The 21569-nt window shown below is 50.0% G+C and overlaps 1 protein-coding gene across 7 annotated transcripts in view; it reads left to right on the top strand.

Moving 5' to 3' along the window:
- The first annotated feature begins 516 nt into the window (after positions 1–516).
- Positions 517–21569, top strand: part of ADGRD2 (adhesion G protein-coupled receptor D2) — a 61196-nt gene continuing 40143 nt past the window's right edge. For 6 of the 7 annotated variants that reach the window (XM_081179687.1, XM_081179685.1, XM_081179683.1 and 3 more), the window contains exons 1-10: positions 517–652; positions 1334–1408; positions 4425–4488; positions 4896–5117; positions 6657–7295; positions 8398–8496; positions 9955–10040; positions 12014–12295; positions 14978–15089; positions 19089–19268. In XM_081179687.1, the coding sequence (XP_081035813.1) occupies positions 1337–1408; positions 4425–4488; positions 4896–5117; positions 6657–7295; positions 8398–8496; positions 9955–10040; positions 12014–12295; positions 14978–15089; positions 19089–19268 (1756 nt within the window). In that variant the 5' untranslated portion in view covers positions 517–652; positions 1334–1336. The remainder of the gene's footprint in view (positions 653–1333; positions 1409–4424; positions 4489–4895; positions 5118–6656; positions 7296–8397; positions 8497–9954; positions 10041–12013; positions 12296–14977; positions 15090–19088; positions 19269–21569) is intronic. The other variant, XM_081179686.1, reaches the window with a different exon arrangement.

Raw genomic sequence — 21569 nt, 5'->3', positions numbered from 1 at the left:
GACGCAAACCCGGTTCCCCAGAATACGAGACTACCGCTCTTAATCACTACACCACACTGGCTTTACTTGCTCTAGAAGGGGGGGTAACTGCCCCCCCCATCTATGCCCATGGCCACCTGTCAGGGATTCTTTAGCTGAGATTCCTGCATTGCAGGGAGTTGGAATGGATGACCCTTAGGGTCCCTCCCAACCTCACAATTCTAAGGTTCTCTGAAATCTCTCGTAAGCCCCTTTCATGGCTCTTTAAAAATGACTTCATTAGTGGGGAGAATTTTTAGGGCGTTTATTCTTCCAAACAGCGCCGAGGGGGGGGGCCTGAGAACGGGCTGTTCTTCCATCTCCCCCCCCCCCGACTTTGGGTGAATCATACTCCCCCTCCTGGGCTTGGGCCCTTTCCCAGAGAGGAGGAGGGTGAGGCTTTTGTGCCCTGGCTGGGCGGGGCTCTGCCGGCCCCCTTTGGGCAAAGTGCCTGAGGAGGGGGCGGCGGCGGTGTAGAGAGCAGAGCTGGCCTCTCTGGACGCGCCTCTGCTAAAGCGGTTTGCATCCCGGGCGCTTCCCCGCTTTCAGGACCTTCTCTGCTCAACAGCGCAGTGCGCTGAGCGGCACCGACCATGAGGGTGGCAGGGCCGCCTCCCCGCTCCCAGGTGGACAGGTGAGTCGGGGGTGGGGCGCTTGGGAATATAGCGCCCCCGCTATATTCCCATGCGCCCCCACGGAGTCCGCTGTGCTTCGACGGGTCGGGCGCTGTCGGGGTTTAAGCAGAGGCTCTGCGTGTTCGGAAGAGCCGAGGGGCGGCCGCCCGCTTTAAAGGCCCTTGCGACGGCCCCCTTTGCGCAGCGCCGGGCTCACGGTCCTCAAAGCAGTCGTCGGCCGTGGCGAGTGAGGAAGGATAACGCATCACCCACCTCCCGGGGCGCTGGAGTTGTGGGGAGCTGTGGGATTCCAGAGCCCCAGGAAAGATGGACAGGAGACACTGGGGCGGAATCAAGCTTCTGTGCAAGGGCCAGCGGCTGCCCCCCTCTCCCCGCGAGGTGCCAACCTCTTCCTGGGAAGAGTGAAGCAGCCCAGGTGGCTCAGAAAAGCGAGCATTTAGAGAGGGCTGCGGGGGGTGCGCGCGCGCGATCTTCAAAAAAGCTCTGCTGGCAGGTTCTCCTGGACACACAGCCAGCCTCTGAAATTGAGCCTCTCTGGTGCATTTGGGTCGCCTCTTGCGTTCTTTGACCTGGGTCCACCGAGATAGCACCCCCTCCCCCCTCCCTGGAGCCCAGGTCCTTCTCCCCTTCTGTACAGCCTCGGGGTGCCCTGAGTTAAGGGTTTTCTCTCCTTCACGCAGAGAATGAAATCTGGCAAGCTCGTCGGCATGGTCTGCAGACTCTCGGCGCCTGGCTCTCTGCTTCTCGGACTGCTGGTAAATTTGCTGGAGGTGGTCGCGGAGGGGGGGGCAGGCAGACGGCGATCCTTCTGCCCAATGGCTGGGTGGCGGCACCGGTCTCCCGTTCAAGACTCCCGTGGGGCACGGACTGGGCCAATTCGTGAAGTGGTGGACTGTCAGGGGTGACTTGCCACGGTGGCCCTTCTCTGCCTCCACAGCTGAAGGCAGCACGGCTTCTGAATTTGAGTTGCTGGAAACTGCAGGGAGAGTGCTCTTCCGCTCCGGTCCTGCTCGCAGGCTTCCCGCAACAAGAGGCACTGGGTTGGTCACTGTGAGAACAGGACGCTGGTAGTCCTCCTTTGGCCTCTCCTCATGCTCTGATGTGGGACGTGGGTGGCGCTGGGGGTTAAACCACAGAGCCTAGGACTTGCCGATCAGAAGGTTGGTGATTCAAATCCCCACGACGGGGTGAGCTCGGGTTGCTTGGTCCCTGTTCCTGCCAACCTAGCAGTTCGAAAACACATCAAAGTGCAAGTAGATAAATAGGTACCACTCCAGCGGGAAGGTAAACAGTGTTTCCGTGCGCTGCTCTGGTTCTCCAGAAGTGGCTTAGTCCTTCTGGCCACATGACCCGGAAGATGTACGCCGGCTCCCTTGGCCAATAAAGCGAGATGAGCACCGCAACCCCAGAGTCAGTCACGACTGGACCTAATGGTCAGGGGTCCCTTTACCTTTACCATGCTCTGATGTGGAGGTTTGGAGGACGGGTAACAACCAAGACAAAGCTTGTCTGCCTTAAAGGTCAACAAACGTTTGCCATCCGCCTCCATAGATTCTAGTCTGCAAACGCTGCAGTTAAGTCATTTCAGGTCTTATTGAGTGGGGTGAGGAGGGGTCTTTTAAGGTGGTTATGTGTATTACCTTACTTGCTTCAAAAAATATTGTTATTACATTTATATCCCACCTTTTTTCTCCATGAACCCAAGGGTGGTGTCCATGGCCCTCCCCTTCCTTGTTGAATCTTCACAACAACCCTGTGAGTTAGGCTAGGCTGAGAAGCAGCGACTGGCCCAATGTTCCTCAGTGGGTCTGCCCTACTTTCCAAAAAGCGCTTTGCTGTCCTTACTCTCTGCATTCATGTCCCCCCTGTTCCCCCAAGGAGCTCAAGGCTCTCATCCGCAAAACAGCCCTGCCAGGTAGGCTAGGCTGAGAGGCAGAGGCTGCCCCCCCCCCAGGGAAGCTTCATGGGGGAGCAGGGATTAGAAGCCCGGCCTCCCAGCTCCTTGTCCAACCTGCTAACTGGCTCTCGGAGCCCCTCCTGGTCCCTCTGCGGAGTGGGGCCCGGGCCCTGGATGCCTGCCCCAGATGCTGACCCACAGAAGCTGGTGTCCTAATAAATTTGCCCATGAAAAAAGTTGCAGCAAGGGACTGTTTTTGCCACGGCAGATAAAGCCATAAATCTTTTGGTGGTTTATCAACCTGTGTCCCCAAGCGCTGTTCAGCCCTGCGGATTGGAGAGCCATGGCTCTGTCCTGTTCACACAAGCACTTGGCCGAGTGAGGCACTTGCAGGATGTCCCGCGCTCAATTTCCAGAATCCTACAAGTCTAGAAGGTGGTGGGCAAAGTTGTGACTTGGGGGAACAATCGGAAACTCTTGTGGAACCTTAAAGGCCAAGAAATGTATTGCTGCGACTCCAACTCACTCTACCAGGTGCCTGAATTTAAATCTTAGTTGGGGGAAGCGGTATGGTGGGAGCAGAATGGCAAGGAGATGCAATAATTAGTCAGTGACAATTAAGGCTTAAAGGTAAAGGTAAAGGGACCCCTGACCGTTAAGTCCAGTCGTGGACGACTCTGGGGTTGCGCGCTCATCTCGCTCTATAAGCCGAGGGAGCCGGTGTTTGTCTGCAGACAGCTTCCGGGTATGTGGCCAGAAGGACTAAGCCGCTTCTGGTGAACCAGAGCTGCTCATGGAAACTCCATTTACCTTCCCACCAGAGCGGTACCTATTTATCTACAGTGGTACCTCAGGTTACATACGCTTCAGGTTACATACGCTTCAGGTTACAGACTCCGCTAGCCCAGAAATAGTACCTCGGGTTAAGAACTTTGCTTCAGGATGAGAACAGAAATTGTGTTCCAGCGGCGCGGCAGCAGGAGGAGGCCCCATTAGCTAAAGTGGTGCTTCAGGTTAAGAACAGTTTCAGGTTAAGAACAGACCTCCAGAATGACTTAAGTACTTAACACGAGGTACCACTGTACTTGCACTTTGACCTGCTTTCGAACTGCTAGGTTGGCAGGAGCTGGGACAGAGCAACAGGAGCTCACCCGTCACGGGGATTCAAACCACCGACCTTCTGATCGGCAAGTCCTAGGCTCTGTGGTTTAGACTACAGAGCCACCCACATCCCTTAAATATATATTAAGGCTTAAATATATGTTAAACTGGCACAACTTTAACCTTTTACAGTAGCAGGTTGGTGATATTTGACCTAGAAGCCTCTGAAGGACACTTTGCTCAGAGGCACTTCATTCAAAGCATTTCCTTCAGCACTTTTATTGGCCATATTGATGAGGGCTAATCTCCTACCCATCCCAAATAAGGCAGTGCACTGTAATGGTTAGATTATTGTACTATGACCTGGGAGACCAAGGTTTGAATCCCCCCCCCAACTCAGCCATGAAGCTCACATTGGGTCACCTTGGCCCAGTCCCTGCCTCACAAGGTTGTTGTGGAGATGAGCTGAGGAGTGTTGGATAGTATACATTACCTTGAGCTCCTTGGAGGAAAAAGTGGTAAAAACATGCAGTAAGTAAGTAAGTGAAGGAAGGAAGGACGGAAGGAAGGAAGGAAGGAAGGAAGGAAGGAAGGAAGGAAGGAAGGAATTGCCACTGCTATTCTCCCATTCCTTTGCCATGCAGATTGCTGGCTGATGACTGGGAGGATGGAGGAGTCTCCACCAATGTCTCTTTTGCAAGGGGAAGGGGGTGGTACTGGTCTTACCTGGGAGAGGCCTGCTCCCAAACACAACAGCTGAGTTTCCTTCACAGGTTGGCCTTCTCCCGAGAAGCACACTGGCGTTCGCCATACTGGCTGAAAACCACACAGCAAGGGGTGAGTATCCTGATTTGTGCTTCTGTGTGTTTATTTGCAGAAGTTGGCATCCAGGTTCCTCATTGGGCAAGGCAATCTGAGCATGGGGCACCAATTCTGACCCAACTTTACAGGGGCTGTATTGTTTTTTCCTTGATTTGTTGGCCACTCTGGAAGTTTTTTCAGCTGAACAGCAGGGTCAAAGCACTTTGGATAAAATGAATGATAAAATGATGCCAGCCAAGGGACGTCTTGGCAGAGGATGTTGAATTCACCATAGGGGGATGCTTATCCCAGAATCATAGAACTCCCTTCCGTCCCAGAATCATAGAATCAGAAGGGACCTGGAGGGTCATTTAGTCCAACCCCCTGCAATGCAGGAATCACAGCAGCTACTTTATCTTTCCCTCCATGTGGTTCCCCTGCAGATCCTGGCTCCGTCCCCCAGATCATTGAGATGCTGGGAGATGTGTATGAATATGTGCCCATCCTCCAGGACTGGTGGCATGCAGACGGGTACTGCCAGCAGCGCTTCGCTCGGCTGCCATCTGAGCTGGCGTCTCTTGGGGAGAAGCTGCAGTCCTACCAAGTCCAGAGCGCAGTCTGGCTGGATGACCGGGAGGTGTTCCTGCAGAAGCAGAAGCAGAGGCGTGAGTAGAGATATGCTGCCCTATTGAACCTAAGATAAGCCTGCTAGATCAGGTAATGGCCCACCTGGTCCAGCAACCAGCTCTCACAGTAACATGTGCACCTAGGCGCCTGTGGGAAACCGGGGAGAAGGACATGCGCATCAGAGCCTTCTCCCTCCCCTCCTGTGGTTTCCTAGAACTGGTATTCAGAAGCATGGCTGCCCCCAACTGGGGAGGCCAGAGCACAGCCATACTGGCTAGTAGCCACTGACAGCTCTCTGCTCCTCCTCCTCCTCCTTCTCCTCCTCCACCTTCTCCTCCTCCTCCTCCATCTCCACCTTCTCCTCCACCTCCTTCTCCTTCTCCTCCTCCTCTTCTTTCTCCTTCTCCTTCTCCTCCTCCTCCTCTTTCTCTTTCTCCTCCTCCTCCTCCTCCACCACCACCACCACCTTCTCCTCCTTCTCCTCCTTCTCCTTCTCCTCCTCCTCCTCCTCTTCCTCCTCCTCCTCCTCCTCCACCTCCTTCTCTTCCTCCTCCTCCTCCTCCTCCCTCTCCTCCTCCTCCTCCTCCTCCTCCTCCTCCTCCTCCATCTCCACCTCCTCCTCCTTCTCCTCCTCCTCTTCCTCCTCCTTCTCCTCCAGGAATTGGTCCAACCCTCTTCTAAAGGCATCCATGTCGGTGGCCATCAGAGTTCCATAGCTTAACTCTCTGCGCTGCAAGAAGAAGGCCTTTCCTTTTATCTGTCCTGAATCTTCCATCGTTCAGCTTCACTGGACAACCACAAGTTCCAGTGTGATGAGAGGAGAATTTTTTTTCTCTCTCCACTTTCTCCTTTCATGCATAATTTTTATAAAAATCCTATCATGTAACCCTTCTTTGCTTTTTCGCTCAAACTAAGAAGTCCCAAATACAACAACCTTTATTCATACAGAAATCGCTCCGTCCCGTAGATCATTTGGTTTGCCCTTTTTTGAACTTTTCCCAACTCTACAACGTGCTTTTTGATGTCAGGCAACCAGAACTGTTTTAAATGTTGGGTCATCATCATCAACATCATCATCGTTATTTTTAATTTGTGTACTGTCTTTCTATCTTACAATACTCAAGGTGGTTTACAAATTGAAGAAACAAAAAATGTACATCTTATAAAAATCTAATTCAATACAAAAATGTGATAATAAAACAAAACTTTAAAATAGGCAACCTCCATCAAAAAAGTAACATTCAACCATCATTAGAATAGTATTAAATAATAATATCAACATAAAAGTTAAACAGAAATCCACTCAACGGTTACAATAAATAATATCTAAACTATAATCACTAAAACAATGGCAAGCCACAGTACATAAAACAATACAATACACACTGAGAAGCAGAGACTAGAGGGTGGAGCAAGGCAGGTAGAAGGAAACCTTGCCTGATGGAGTCTCTCTCCTCACAGTTCTTCTTTCAGGACCAGCTCCCTTATGAGGACTCCTAGGTGGAAGGAGGCCTTGCCTGATGGAGTCTCTCCTCACAGTCCTTGGTCACATCCCCATCTCTCTCTCCCACCCCCAGGAAACATCTCTGCACCAATCCTGGTCTTCAAGAACAAAACGGACACCAAGTTTGTGAAGGTCTTAGCCGACTTCCCAGAGATGCCCGCTGTGAGTGCCTGCGCCCATGTCCAGTGGGACCCTGAGGCTGTGGAGATCTCCACTGTCTTCTCCTACGCGGTCCCGGCTTTCATCAACGAGTTCCAGTTGCGTGGCTTCGTCGACGAGGATGGCTTCGTCCGGTTTGCCATCATCCTCCATGGGCACCACTCCCCGTACCTGCCCGTTTTTCGTGCTGATGGGCAGTGGCACCACTTCTGTGTCACATGGCAGCATCAGAATGGGGCATGGGCCATCCACGCTGACGGGAAGGAGAAGGCCTCAGCCACAGGGCTTTCAGCCTCCCATGCCGTGGATGGCCACGGGACGTTCATTATCGGGCAAGACCAGGATTCCCTGGGTGGGGCCTTCAAGGAGAAAGAGTCCTTCAGCGGGAACCTCACTGGTTTGCATGTTTGGCGGAGGGTCCTCAGCAGGGAGCAGATAGAGAAAGTCCGCTCCTGCACCCCTATTCAAGAGAGCCTCGTGTTTGCCTGGAGCAGCAACATCCTCGAGGTGGAAGCCAGCATCCAGCAGGCCACCGTGCAGCTCACCTGCCCAGGTAAAGCGCTCTCGGGTTGTGACTGCACCAGCCGTCAGAATCTGGTCTGTGATGAGCTGGTTGATTTGCATGTCCCTCTTTTTAGTTGGTGTGGCAGGTTATTTGCCTATATTGGATGGGGGCAGGAGAGAAAGCTGCCCCAGGACAAGGGTGGGGATCCCTGTGGCCTGCAGACCGTGGCCAGTGATGATGGGAGTTGTAGTCCCAACTGGAGGGCCACCAGTTCTCCTTCCTGGTTTAGGAGGCATCTTGGGCTGGAAGAGCTTTGAACTCTCTTGGGTCTCCAGTTCTCACCATTGGCTTGTTGAGATAGGTAGGTAGATACCTGCCGGGGTCTTCTTTCTCCAAAGGTTGAAGATGGCCATGGCAATCAGGTTGTGTGACTCAGCTACCTGCAAGTACACAAATGGCAGAGTGTAATTCGAATAAACTGTGTGGAGCAGGAGCAGATGGCGGGGAGGGGCGATGGCTGCGACTGGACCTCCTGACAGCTCAACGCCACTTACCTGGAGGCAGTGGGGGAGGGGTGGGGCGGCAGGGAGATGGGGCAAATGCATCAACAGGAGAGCTGGGTGGAAGTAAGATGCTTTATAAGGTCCCAGTGGCAGTGAGTGCCTGCCGCTGCCTGGGAGTTTTTAGGAAATAAAAAAAATTGCAATTTTAAAACTAAAAATAGCGTGATTTGTGATTTTGGACCCATGACACCAAAATTGGGTAAACTCATGCCACAGTCGCGTTTTGGTCTTGATTCAAAGCGACACCTAGAATCCAAGACGTTGGCAGAGCCTGCCAACTCTGCCCTCAGGAAACCGAATTTGGTGACGATGCTTCGAGGGGCGTCCCAACCTATAGAAAACAAACAAACAAACAATTTCCCAAAACATCTAGTAGACGGAGAGTGTTGTTCTTGTTCTAGCCCAATGGTTGCCATTAATTTGATTTTGAATTGATTTTAGAATGAATTGATTTCAGAATGCTGTGTTACTTTTATTGTTGTTAGCTGCTCTGAGACCGGCTTCGGCTGGGGAGGGCGGGATATAAATAAAATATTATTATTATTATTATTATTATTATTATTATTATTATTATTATCCTCTCCCAGGGCCTGTGGAGGAATGCCCAATGTTTCAGGTCGTCCAGGGAAGCCTCGCTTATGCTCCTTGCCTGCAGCTGCTACCTTTTGTCTGCCATTACAAAAAAGGTATGGCGGTTCTGACTGTCCTTATCTCCAGGCTCAACGTGTGGCCCACGGTCCCCATTCCTTTCTGCCAGCAATCGGTGCACCAGAGGGAGGTGGGCGGAGCAGCAGGTGTGACTCTTACTTTGGTCAGTAAGGTCCCATCTGCACAGTGCATTAAAAGCACTCCCCGCCCCCCGAAATAAGAATCATGGGAACTGTAGTCCACTGAGAGTTCTGAGAGTTGTTAAGAGCCCCTTGTTCCTCTCGAAAAGCTACAATCACCAGAGTGGTTCACCCCCTCTTCCCATTAATTAAAACACAAGCCACTTTTTATTAATGGGAATGTTTATTTGATCATGATAATGGAATATTTATTTATTTAAATGCTCATATTCCTCATGCCAAAGTGCCACAAGGCTGGGAGCCAGGGATCAGATTCCATTTCCCCCGGAAGAGCGTTCCAAGGTTTTGGAGCCAGCACTGGGAAGGCCCTGTCATGCCTTGTTCAGCAAGGAAACTGTGCCTCTGAAGCAGGTCTTCATCACTGGGTTGGTTTCCAGGGGAGAAGGTCTCCTTCTGGTATCTCCAGCTGTTGGATCAGCCTGGATTTGTGGTCAGACTGAGGCCTTGAGAGACACGGGTTCAACTCCCCCCTTGACCACAAAGTGCTCTGGGTGACTTTGGGGCAGTTGCTCTCTTCTGACCTTGTCTACCTTGCAAGGCTGTGGAAAGAATTATTATTATTATTACTATTATTAAAATTTATATGCCATCCTGCATATGAAGATCACAGGGCAGTTTACAACATGAAAATACAACATGAAAACACAAATTACATAGCATAATAGCAAAACAACAACACCCCTCCCCCACTATCAAACTTAAAAGGCCGTAGATGGCTTAATCAGCCAAAGCCCTAGTGGAATAGGAATGTTTTTGCCTGGCTCCATGAAATGGGCAAGGTACTAACTTTGTAAACCACCTTCCACAACCTGTCAGGAGTTCAGCCTACACTTGAGTAGGACCCTGGCAGAGACACGTGCCCGACTGGCATGTTCCCTCCCTCCTGGTCTTTCGTTCGGGAGCTTCAAAAGCTTTCTTCTGCCCGAACATCACAGTGACCGATGCCAACAGCCACTGGCACACTTAGGGATCCGCAGAGTTTGCACAACTTGCGTGACAGACCTCAGCAACTCAGCATTTTGGCTAATCTACTTTATTTACATATAAACACACACACGGAGCACTGCAACATGGCTCCCTCTCTCTCTAGCATCAGACAGCAAAGAGAAAAAGGAAAAAGGACAATAGTCCCACTTCACAGAACACAGTAAAACAAACATCCTGTCTCCGTCACTTCCCACTCTGTGGAGTCAAAACATACACTGTCATGTGAAAGACAACAATCCCATGACTGCAATCGCGGAGCAGGAATTCTAACACAACCTTCCATTTGCATGTCTGTTGTTTCCCCCTCAGATCTTTATTTGCAGTTGAAGAAAACACAGTCGAAACCTGTCCCACAGCTCATAGCTCAGGTTAATGCGCGAGCGAATGCGACAGTGGTGAGTAAAGCATTGGCCTCATCCCAGACTCCTGAGGGCTTCCACCTGTGGCCCAGCGTCACTGTGTTGCTGGCCAGGCCTCATGGGCCCTCGAGCCTTTACTCAGGGCCCCCAAGTGTTTCCTGGGTGAGTCGGTGGGGAAGTTGGTTTCTGGGAGAATTTGGGTTGGACCTGAAGATCCATGGAGCCCCTTCCAATGTCACAGTTCTGTAATTTCTGTAAGAAGCTACCAGACCCCTCAGCCATCTTGCTGAGCGCTGATGGAGGCTCTTCAGAATTTCTTTTGTGTGTGTGTATAAATTTATTAGTTTTTTAAAAAAACATATCATTTTCAACACTAGTTAAACATACTTTTACATCTTATACAATTTTTTTTTACTTCCATCAATCACGTCTGAAAATTTTCCAATCTATTCACTTAATATACATGTCTTACTTTCACTATTACCTTTAAATCTCATAACTAATATCTCTGTTCTTTCTCTGCAATATTTCATCTATTTCTCCTTACAAAACTAGTGTGATTTGTTGATTACAGTTGCTCTTCAAATAGTTTGTATATTTCTTCCAATCTTCTGTAAATCTCTGGTCCCGCAGGTTTCGAATTCTTCCTGTCATTTTGTCTTATTCTGCGTAGTCCATTAATTTCGTCTGCCGTTCTTCTTTCGTGGGAATTTCTTCTTCTTGCTTCCATTTCTGGGCTAACAATACTCTTGCCGCAGTTGTTGCATATAAAAACAATTTAACATCTTGTCTATTAATATCCTCACCTATAATACCAAGTAAAGATGCTACTGGTTTTTTTAAGAATGTATATTTCAACATCTTTTTCATCTCATTATATATCATTTCCCCGAAGTTTTTTACTTTCTTACATTCGCACCTTCAGGATGATTTCTGGCAGGGGCCATTCGTAGCTCTACCTGGAGATGCCGGTGGGGGGTGGGGGGCTGAATCTGGAACCTTCCTCACACAAAGCCGGGGCTCTTCCACTGAGCCACAGCTCTGGGAACACGTGAGATGCATCTAGCCTTCTCTCAGGAGACCCACGGTGGGCAAAGCTTCTTAAGGTCTGGCTGTGGGGCACAGGCAGCTATTGGCACATCTTCTCATCTCACCTCTCCACATTGCCCCTCTTTCCTCCCACCCTACCTCACCCCTTGGATTTGTGGCTTCCCTAAAGTGACTTCAGTTTGTGTGCTGCTCCCAACCCAAAATCCCCAAATAAGCATGGCTACTAAAAAATACTTCAAATACGGCTTTGTGCAGACAGGGCCGTCTTACCCATAGGCACTAGGGCTGCAGGGCACCTGGGGGCCGGGCTCTCAGGGGTGCCAGGCTGGGAGTCCAGGGCCCGAGAGTTGAGTCTGGGGAAGAGTCTGTCCGTCGGTCGGAGTGACGCGATGGGCTCTTCTGCTGCAGGCGGCTCTGTGCCGTGAGTGTGGGGGGCGACTGAGCCAGCAAGACGCTGAGGTGGCTAGCCAGCTCTGCCTTCCTGTGGGCCTGGGACTGGGCAACCTGGGGGGGCAGACGTCAGGCGGATCTTTGCACCCCGGCGCCACATACGCTTAAGACAGACCCTGTGTGCAAATCACACACATCTTGGTGGATTTTTCCAAAAGGGGAGGCACACACAAACCCCTTCACCCACCCTGCCCCCATTTACCGTATTTTTCACTCTATAAGACGCACCAGACCACAAGACGCACCTAGTTTTTGGAGGAGGAAAACAAGAAAAAAAATATTCTGAATCTCAGAAGCCAGAACAGCAAGAGGGATCGCTGTGCAGTGAAAGCAGCAATCCCTCTTGCTGTTCTGGCTTCTGTGATAGCTGCACAGCCTGCATTCGCTCCATAAGACGCACACACATTCCCCCTTACTTTTTAGGAGGGAAAAAGTGAGCCTTATAGAGCACAAAATATGGTAGTCCCCCTTCTCTAACCTGCGGGGGGGGGTCTTGTTTCTGGCTACAGATTCCCGAGAGTGTCTTCCAGGCAGAAGCCCGAGGTGTGGACATTTCAGTAGCCGCTGGTTACCTAGGGGTGGTGGAGACAGTCCTGACGGACGCTGAGCCTCCCTCTCTGGAGCCAGCTGCTCTTCTGGGCATCTTGCAACTGCTGAAGGAGGTCTCAGACATGGATGCCAACGAGCCAGAGGAACTGGCAACGCTGGAGCAGCTGGGGCAGCACTACGTGGCAATTGCCGGGGCAATCCTGGAGGAGCAGAACGCTGAGGAGTGGTCCGAAATAAAGCCGGTAAAATCATGGCTTCCTAGAAGTAAGGGGGACGGGTCTGGTGAGCCCCAACGTTTGAGGCAGGAAATCCAGAAAGCTGAAGCAGCCCTGATAGTCCTCCATCCCTTTCCATCCTTGAGAGTATGTGGTCAGACCAGGACCCATGGGAGACCCTAGGGCCATGAAGCTGACAGAGGTGACCTTGGAAGACAATGCAGGCCTCTTAGTAATGTTGATGGCATTTGACCATTGTACTGTGGAGAGTGTATTAACTTATAGTCTCTGCGTGTGGTTTGGGAGCTGCACAGTCAGGGGGGAAACAACGCTGTCCAGGGTTGTAAAGACTGCGGAGAGAATAACTGGATGCACTCTTCCCACCTTGGATCAAATCTACGCTTCCAAGTGTCAGAAGAAAGCTGCAGAGATAGCGCAGGATAGTGCGCACCCCGGAAATGATCTCTTTCAGCTTCTACCTTCTGGAAGAAGGTCCAGGGTTATCAAGACTAGGACCAGCCGCCTGAGAAACAGTTTCTACCCAAATGCGATTTTGGTTTTAAAAGCATTGTAAGGTAGTCTCTATGGGAGTATATTGTATTTTAAAATGGGGTTTCTGAGTTTTTAGGGTTTTTGAATGTCTTATGTAGATTTTTCAATTTCATTTTTCTGTATGGGACAATGACAATAAAGATATTGTATCGTATTGAAGTCCCACTGACCTCACAGGGCGGTTGTTGGGGTGTTAAATATGGAGGGGATATCTGGAGCTCCTTGGAGGGTTTTTTGGCGGGCGGGGGGAGGTGGGACAGAAACACAATAAATAAACAAACACTAGATGGTTGTCCGGCCTCTGCTGGAAGATTTTCAGGAAGGTAGAAATATATAAGGAAATAAATATCCCTGGGTACACACCCTAATTAAATGAGTTGCATCACACCTATGCTCACAGCAGTTAGGCTTCTGGGCAGAATTTTACGCAACTGAATATGTACTTTATTACATGATTTACTAAATTATTCCACAACATCCATTTCAATGCAAAGGAAACGCAATTCAGTTTGGAAGGGCAGTTCATAGAATCAAAGGACTGCAGTTGGAAGGGATTCCTCAGGGTCATCTAGTCCAGTGTTTCCCAACCGGTGTTCCGCGGCACACTAGTGTGCCGTGAGACATCGGCTGGTGTGCCGTGGGAGGAAGGCGGGCGAGTCGGGCGGTGAGAGGCGGCGGCGGCGGCGAGGATCCGCGTCGAGCCGGGGACGGCTCCGCGGTGGTGGTGCCGAGCGGCGGGGCAGCGCGCGCAAAAGGGAGGATCGCGAGACAGCGGAGGAGGAGGAGGCCGGCATGTCCGGGCAGCAGCAGCAACAACAGCAGCAGCAACTCCCGCCGCCGCCCCCTCCTCCGCCCGCTATCGCCGCCACCACCACAACAGCCGCCGCCGCCTCAGCTGCCCTCGCTCTGCTGCCTCCTCCCACCCCGGCAAGGGGGAGGGAAAAAACTTTCGCTTTTGTGCGTCCCTCCCGGCGTGACGCTGCGCGCTGATGTCACGGGGCGGGGCTTTAATGGTGGTGTGCCGCGAGATTTTTTTCCGGCTAACAGGTGTGCCGTTGCCCAAAAACGTTTGGGAAACACTGATCTAGTCCAACCCCCTGCAGTGCAGGAATCCCAATTGGTTCCAGATCATTGGCAGGCTGAACACAACAAAGGCGAATACCAATCATGTTCATTGATTTCTGCTCCAGACATGGGGCAAATAAGCAAACTCTGCTTCCGTTTCCATCAGGATTATCTGACGCCTCATACCACCTCCCTCTGTGTGACTGACTCCATTCTTAAATCCTCCCTGCTATCAAGAAGCTTCCCTAATCTTTGACCGAAATCTACCCTCCAGGAGCTTAAGCAGCAGAGAAGTCATAGGATCATAGAACTGTCGTACAGTTGGAAGGGACCCCAGGGGCCATTTCATTCCAACCCCCTGCAATGCATTAAGCAGCCTTTGCTCTCTTCAATGGGGCAGCCCCTCAGAGACTGGAAGAGTGCAATAATAATAATAATAATAATAATAATAATAATAATAATAATAATAAGGCAGCCCTGTTCAGGGAAGTTTTGAATGTGAGACATTTTAATGTATTTTTAATCTTTGTTGGAAGCCACCCAGAGTGGCTGGGGTGACCCAGCCAGATGGGCGGGGTACAAATAATAATAATAATAATACTTTATTTGCTTCCAACAAAATATTAAAATACAGTAATGCATCAAACATTCAAAGTTTCCCTAAACAGGGCTGCCTTCAGATGTCTTCTAAAAGTCTGGTCGTTGTTGTTCTCTTTGACATCTGGTGGGAGGGCGTTCCACAGGGCGGGTGCCACTACCGAGAAGGCCGTCTACCTAGTTCCCTGTAGCTTTGCTTCTTGCAGGGAGGGAACTGCCAGAAGGCCCTCGGCGCTGGACCTCAGTGTCTGGGCAGAACGATGGGGGTGGAGACGCTCCTTCAGATATACTGGGCCGAGACCTTGGCTTTCAAGGTCAGCACCAACACTTTGAATTGTGCTCAGAAATGTCCTGGGAGCCAGTGTAGGTCTTGAGTTCCCTGCGGGAGGAGGGCCAGGGAAGCCCATGGGCAAAGCTGGTTGATGATGATGATGATGATGATGATGATGATGATGATGATGATAAGGTTTGGGCCGCTGCTCCTGTGCTTCTCAGATCCTTGATGGACCCATGACAGTTGTGGAAAACATGGACAAGATGGTTTCCAGCCTCCATCAGCTCCTGAGTGCAGAGAGGCCCAAAGTCACCATCCGGAGTAAGAACGTTGGTGAGTAGCAGCAAGGCTCTGGGGTGCAGCGGGAGGAAGAGCCTGGGGAATTGTCAAAGCAAATTTGATGCCAGAAATTCAGTAGGAAAGGAATTGAAAATAAAACTGCAAATATCCTAATGCTGTTACACAAATCTGTGGTGCATCCCCCACAGTACTGTGTAGAGTAAAGGTAAAGGTAAAAGGTAAATGACCCCTGACCATTAGGTCCAGTCGTGGCCGACTCTGGGGTTGTGGCGCTCATCTCGCTTTACTGGCTGAGGGAGCCGGCGTACAGCTTCCGGGTCATGTGGCCAGCAGGACTAAGCCGCTTCTGGCAAACCAGAGCAGCGCACGGAAACGCCGTTTACTTTCCCACCGGAGTGGTACCTATTTATCTACTTGCACTTTTGACATGCTTTTGAACTGCTAGGTTGGCAGGAGCTGGGACCGAGCAACGGGAGCTCACCCTGTTGTGGGGATTTGAACTGCCGACCTTCTGATCAACAAGTCCTAGGCTCTGTAGTTGAACCCACAGCGCCACCTGCGTCCCTACTGTGTAGAGTACTCACCTCAAAAAGGATACTGCAGGGCTGGAAAAGGTTCATAAAATGCAACCAAAATGATCTGGGGGATGGAGGGACTCCCCTATGAATGAAGGCTTGCAGAATTTGGGGCTTTTTAGCTTTGCGAATGTGGAAATTGTGGATAGTAGGAGAGGATAGATTGATTAAATATTGTCCTCCCTCCCTCACACTAATGAGTCAGAAGCACAGTCCCCAGTATATAGCAGGAAGCTAGTTGGTAGATTCATTTGCATCTCTTTACGTAAGCAAACCAGGGTTTGATCCTGGTAAATTCCCCTTTTATCCCTCTTAAAAAGAATAAAGACACTACAGTCTTCTTTAAAAGTAATGATAGGAAGTTTACTTACATTCAGTTCACAGTAGGTTCCCTGAAGGCAGGCTTTTAGCTTGGAGTTACAGAAAAGAAAGTGGGGATTTGAGGCCATGTGCTGCTGGCTGAGAGCCAGCAAACAGCAAAATACATCAAGAGAACAACATCAAGAGAAAATGGTCAAGAGAGAGAGATGGTTGTGTGATCCTTTTACAGGGTCTGCCAGGGTCACGCCCATCTACCTGGTCACACGCAGGGGGAGGATGCTCCAGAGCAGGTGGGGCAGAAAGTCCTCCTGGCTGGAGTAGCACCCCCCTGTGTGTGTCCACTCTGGGCAAACAGGAAGTGTTGTACTTGACTGCTTGTGTTAAATTCCACAGAGAACTAGTGAGTAACAGATGACACTATTAAAATATATAAAATGTGCATCCCATGGAGAAAGTGGGCAGATCAATCCCATTTTCTCCCTCTCTCGTGGCACCCAAACATGGGATATCCAATGAAGCCTAAAGTTGGAAGAGTCAGGCAAAAGAAAGCCCTTCTTCACACACCACATAGTTAAACTGCGGAACTCACTGACACAGGGGGCAGTGGTGTCCACCAACTGGGATGGCTTCTGAAGACCACCTGGTGGGAATCGCAGGAGGAAAGAGTTGCTCTCAAGTTTGGATCCTGCTTCTGGGTTTCCCTCTGTCAGAAGTGGACAGAGGAGCCTTTGGCTTCATCCAGCAGCCTCTTAATACGCTCTTATGTCTGAATGAGTTTGCAGCCAGCCTTGTGCCCAGTGCCAGATTTGCATATAAGCTAAACAAGCTATAGCTTAGGGCCCCACTCTCTTGGGGGCCCCCCAAAAATATTAAAGGGGAAAATAAAACCTGGGTGTACATTTCCAAAATATGAGATAAAAAACAAATAAAACAAAACCTACATACAGTTAGAGCTTAATAATCATTTCACTATTAATATACTTCTTCTTAATTGTATTTCACTATTAATATACTTTTTATTAATTGTATTTCAATTCAACCATTACTTTGATAAAATGCATATTTTGTTATGTGCAAATGGCTTGAGATACCTATTAGGTCCATATATTACCATATAGCATATATTCAACACAAAAAAGCAGCGACAATTTGTGGTTGACAAAGGACAGCTGGACATATCAAGGGCCCCATTACCTTCAGGAGCTGAGGGCCTCATCAAACCTAAAACTCACATGAAGGCATGTAAGCCACATTTCCCTATTGCTTCGGGAGTGAGGAAGCTTTTTCAGCCCGGGGGCCAACATTCCTTCTGGTTAGCCTTCTGAGGGCCACATGTCAGAAGCGTAGGTGGAGCAGCTACTATAAATAATTGCCTTTGTGCGGTAGGTTAGTTCCTACACACACTCTCACACACACTGCTCTGGTGCTCGGATCCTGCTCGAGGGTTCCCCACCGGGGCATCTGATGGGCCGCTGTGGGAACAGGGCTAGATGGACCATTGGCCAGGGGTGCCAACTTGAATAAAATATTGTTGGGCGCCAGGTAAGCCCCACCTTGCATAACTGATCACATGACACAGTGCACACGCACCATTTGCATGGGAATGTCCATCCACTTTGTGGAGGCCTGGCCCCTCAAATATTTTATTGTGGGGTCCGAAGCCCCCGTGGCCCCTAGGAGCAGGCTCCTGTGCCTCTGGCCTGACCCAGCAGCCAAAGAACAGCTCTTCTCAGCCTCTTCTCAAGCAGGCTGCAATTCCTTAAGCCTCAGGATTTCAGGCTATTGTAACAGGCCATTTTCAGCCTGCAGGTTAGAGCTGGGTGACAGCAATGATCTGCAGCCACAAATGGCCTCCTATTTAACACCCTCTTAAGTCCCATCAGCTCCAGCCAGCATGGTCAATGGGAGTTGTAGTTCCACAACGTTTTGAAGATCAGCCAGGATGGTGACGTTTGACACAGGTGCCACAAGAGGACGCCACGTGGAAGAGGAGATACCGAGTTCTTTGGTTTTGCAATTTATCTTGAGCTATGATAAGAAAATGACACTGATTGCAGATAAAAAAATGCATAGATTATACTCAAGGGCACAGCGCATAACTTACTTATCTTCACAAAAAGAGGAAAGTTTTTCCTCCGCAAGCGAGCATTTTTCTGAGGCTAAGTCACAGCAGGAACATATTTTCGCCCCAATTACTTATAAAGTGGATGGGCGGGGGGGGGGTGTCAGTGGGAAGAAGAGATCTCGAGTACAAAGCAAGGCTACTTTGCTAGGGCAGACCTACCAAGTGAAATATTGAGCAGAATTCTGTCCCCCCACTGTTAGACTAACAATGCACAAATTGGAAAAAACCTATGTCATCTAGTATAACTTAATTTCTAAATTTGTTATGGGGTTAAGCGTTATTGGGCCCACACATGTAGACGCTCTTTCCCTGCTCATAGATGTGCAGAGATGTTTTTAAGTGAGAAAAGAGTGGCGCTCTTGTGTGGGGAAGGGGTTGTATTCAGGAGAGCCTCTCGCCTCCCCTTCCTTGCCGCAACTGCTGCCAGCTGAGTCTGACTTGACGGTTAGATATATGCTCTTTAAAAGGTAAAGGACCATTAGGTCCAGTCGTGATCAACTCTGGGGTTGCGGTGCTCATCTCGCTTTACTGGCTGAGGGAGCCGGCATACAGCTTCCGGGTCATGTGGCCAGCATGACTAAGCCGCTTCTGGCGAACCAGAGCAGCGCACGGAAACGCCATTTACCTTCCCACCGGGATGGTATTTATCTACTTGCACTTTGACGTGCTTTTGAACTGCTTGGTTGGCAGGAGCTGGGACCGAGCAATGGGAGCTCACCCTGTTGCGGGGATTCGAACCACCAACCAGGTCCTAGGTTCTGTGGTTTAACCCATAGCGCCACCCGCACCCCTAATATATGCTCTTGGGCTCCACTTTTTCTGGGTCCAAATGCCCGAGGAATTCCTTTGAGGGGAAATGGCTTCCACATCAGTTTTCCTATCACACTCTCTTCTCCTGCATTTCCACCCGTGATCTTTCCTTTCTCATGAGCTTTGAAGGTGAGCCTCTCCAATGGTCTTTTAAATGGGTGGTCTATTTGGTTGCTGAACAGGTCAGACCTTTCCTTGCAGGTAGCCCAGTATCTTCTAAGATGACACTACCCTTGACCCTTTGCTCCCCAGGAGTAGAAGTGCGACGTGTCTCTCTCGACCGAGCAACAGCTGATGGCGCTGCGTACATGATGCTGAACCAAGGCGGTCCAGACCAGATCGAAGTCCCAAGGGAAGAGGTGGAGAGGCTGAGAGTGAGAGGTGGAGAGGGGATTTACTTGTTTTTAACGTATTGCCTTCTGATGCCACTTTTCTTGATTCTGCCACTCCTCATTTGGTCCCTGTGAGGGAGGTGAAGCTGAGAGGCAGCGACTGGCCCCCAAGGTCCCCAGGGAGCCTCAGGGCTGAGCGGGAATTCGAACCCTGGTCTCTCCCAGGTCCTGCTCCAACACTCTGACCCCAGCACCCAACGTCGGCAACTTAAGGCCCATGGGCCAGAAGCGGCCCAGGAAGGCCGTTTAACCTGCCCCCAAACCACCCCCAAACCAACCGATGTTGTAAATTACTATGTTAATGTTCAAATGAAAAGAAAGAAAGATGAAAAATGACTAAGTAAATTTTATGTGAAAATAGTTTTGGAAAACCGCTACAATAGAAACGGCACAATCCCCCTCAGCTAGGAGGATTCAAGGAAGTCATTCAACAATGTTAACAAAAGTGGAATTATTGTATGTTTGTTTGCGCATGCCCAGACGCCGGAAATCACTTCTGCGCATGTCCGTAGTGCCAGAAATTGCTTCTGTGCAGGTGTGATTTTCAGCATCTGGGCATGCGCAGAAGCATTTTCCAGCACCGCAGACATGTGCAGAGGCAATTTCTGGCATGGCACTGCGCTTCCCTGGCCCATGGATCTCCCCAGGAGTGATCTGGCCCATGCCCAGTAAGCCTTCCCAACCCCTGCCCTACACCACACTGGGTCTCTGGTGAAGCTGGGTCATGTATGTGGTGGCTTAGTCCCCTTCCTTTTGCCCAAATGTCCTTGCCAAGAAATGCCACGACCCTACCCCCACCCTGGTTTCCCCAGTGCTGCTTTGGTGAGGCCTGGTGGGGTTAGGGTAGCGTTACGGGTTAGGGTTAGGGTTAGGGAAAGGGTAAGGGGTAGGGGTAGGGGTTACGGTTAGGGGTAGGGTTAGGGTTAGGGGTAGGGTAAGGGGTAGGGGTTACGGTTAGGGGTAGGGTAAGGGTTGGGGTAAGGGGTAGGGGTAGGGGTTACGGTTAGGGGTAGGGTAAGGGTAAGGGGTAGGGGTTACGGTTAGGGGTAGGGGTTACGGTTAGGCGTAGGGTTAGGGTTGGGGTAGGGTTAGGGTTGGGGTAGGGTAAGGGGTAGGGGTAGGGTTAGAGTTAGGGGTTAAGGTTAGGGTTAGCGTGAGGCCTGGTGGTGTAAGCTTGGACTGGAAGGTGAAACTGAACTACACTAGAAATTAATAGGGTTTAGGACGAGGGCAGCCTGACCATCGTAGTCTATGTGCTGGTAACCTTGGGGCTGGGCTACTGCCATGCACTCTGTGTGGAGCTGCCCTTGGGCCCAGTGTGGAAGCTGCAGATGGTGCAGGATGTGGCGTCCAGATTGCTGATGGGGTCACCTGGCCAACAATAGGTGACCCCCTTGTTAAAACAACTGCACTGTCTGCCCATCGGCTACCAAGCCAGGTTCAATGTCCTTGTAAAAATTTACAGAGCCCTGGTCAACTTTGGTCCAGCGAACCTCAGGGATGGCCTGAACTCTTATATTCCAGCTCAGTCATTCAGATAATCTGCAGGCACATTGCTGGTCATTTCCCAAGATGGGGAGGCTCATTTGACAACAACAAGAAACCAGCCATTTAGTGTCAAGGGCTGGTCCTGTGGAACACTATGCCACTAGAGATTCAGCAGGCGCCTTCTGTTCCAACCTTTCGAACACCTGCTTAAAGCTTTTCTATCTTCTATTGCTTATGCAGGCAGTTAAGAATATGTCTTCCCACAGTAGCTATCTGGTTTAAACTTTTAAAATATGGTTTCATCTGGTTTTTATTGTATGTGCAATTGCTCTGCCTACTTTTGCCTCTGGCCTCATCCAGCAACCGTGCCTGAAGGTTATCCACAAGGGATTGAAAAAGTTTTCACAACCCCGGCTTGTACAGATGGCTTAGAGAGCTGGTGATCTCATTGTTTTCTGTTCTTCTCTGAAGCATAGAATTTTTACTTGATAATTATCTGTGGTGTTTGTTTTTAGGATGTTGTTCATTGCTTAGAGATTTTCTTTAAAGGTTTTTACTGAAGTAAATCAAACAGATCAAAACAATAAAAAAAAATCCTAGAAGTGCAAAAAGGCAGCACAGTATATCTGAGAGAGACTCAATATTTGGTTGGTGAGGCACTTAAGACCGTCAGAAAAGCCAAATTTCACGTTGTACAATGGAGAAGTACTCCCTGTCTGTCTCTGTGTGTTGCATGTAAGATGAAATCCCACCAAACAGGGTATGTCATAAGATTTGATATTGCTTTATATATCTTTGTAAC

Source organism: Podarcis bocagei (genome assembly GCF_964188305.1).
Source record: "Podarcis bocagei genome assembly, chromosome: Z".
NCBI classification, from domain to species: domain Eukaryota; kingdom Metazoa; phylum Chordata; class Lepidosauria; order Squamata; family Lacertidae; genus Podarcis; species Podarcis bocagei.
The sequence above is the reverse complement of the archived record's forward strand: the minus strand, read 5'-3'. Positions and strand labels throughout refer to the sequence as shown.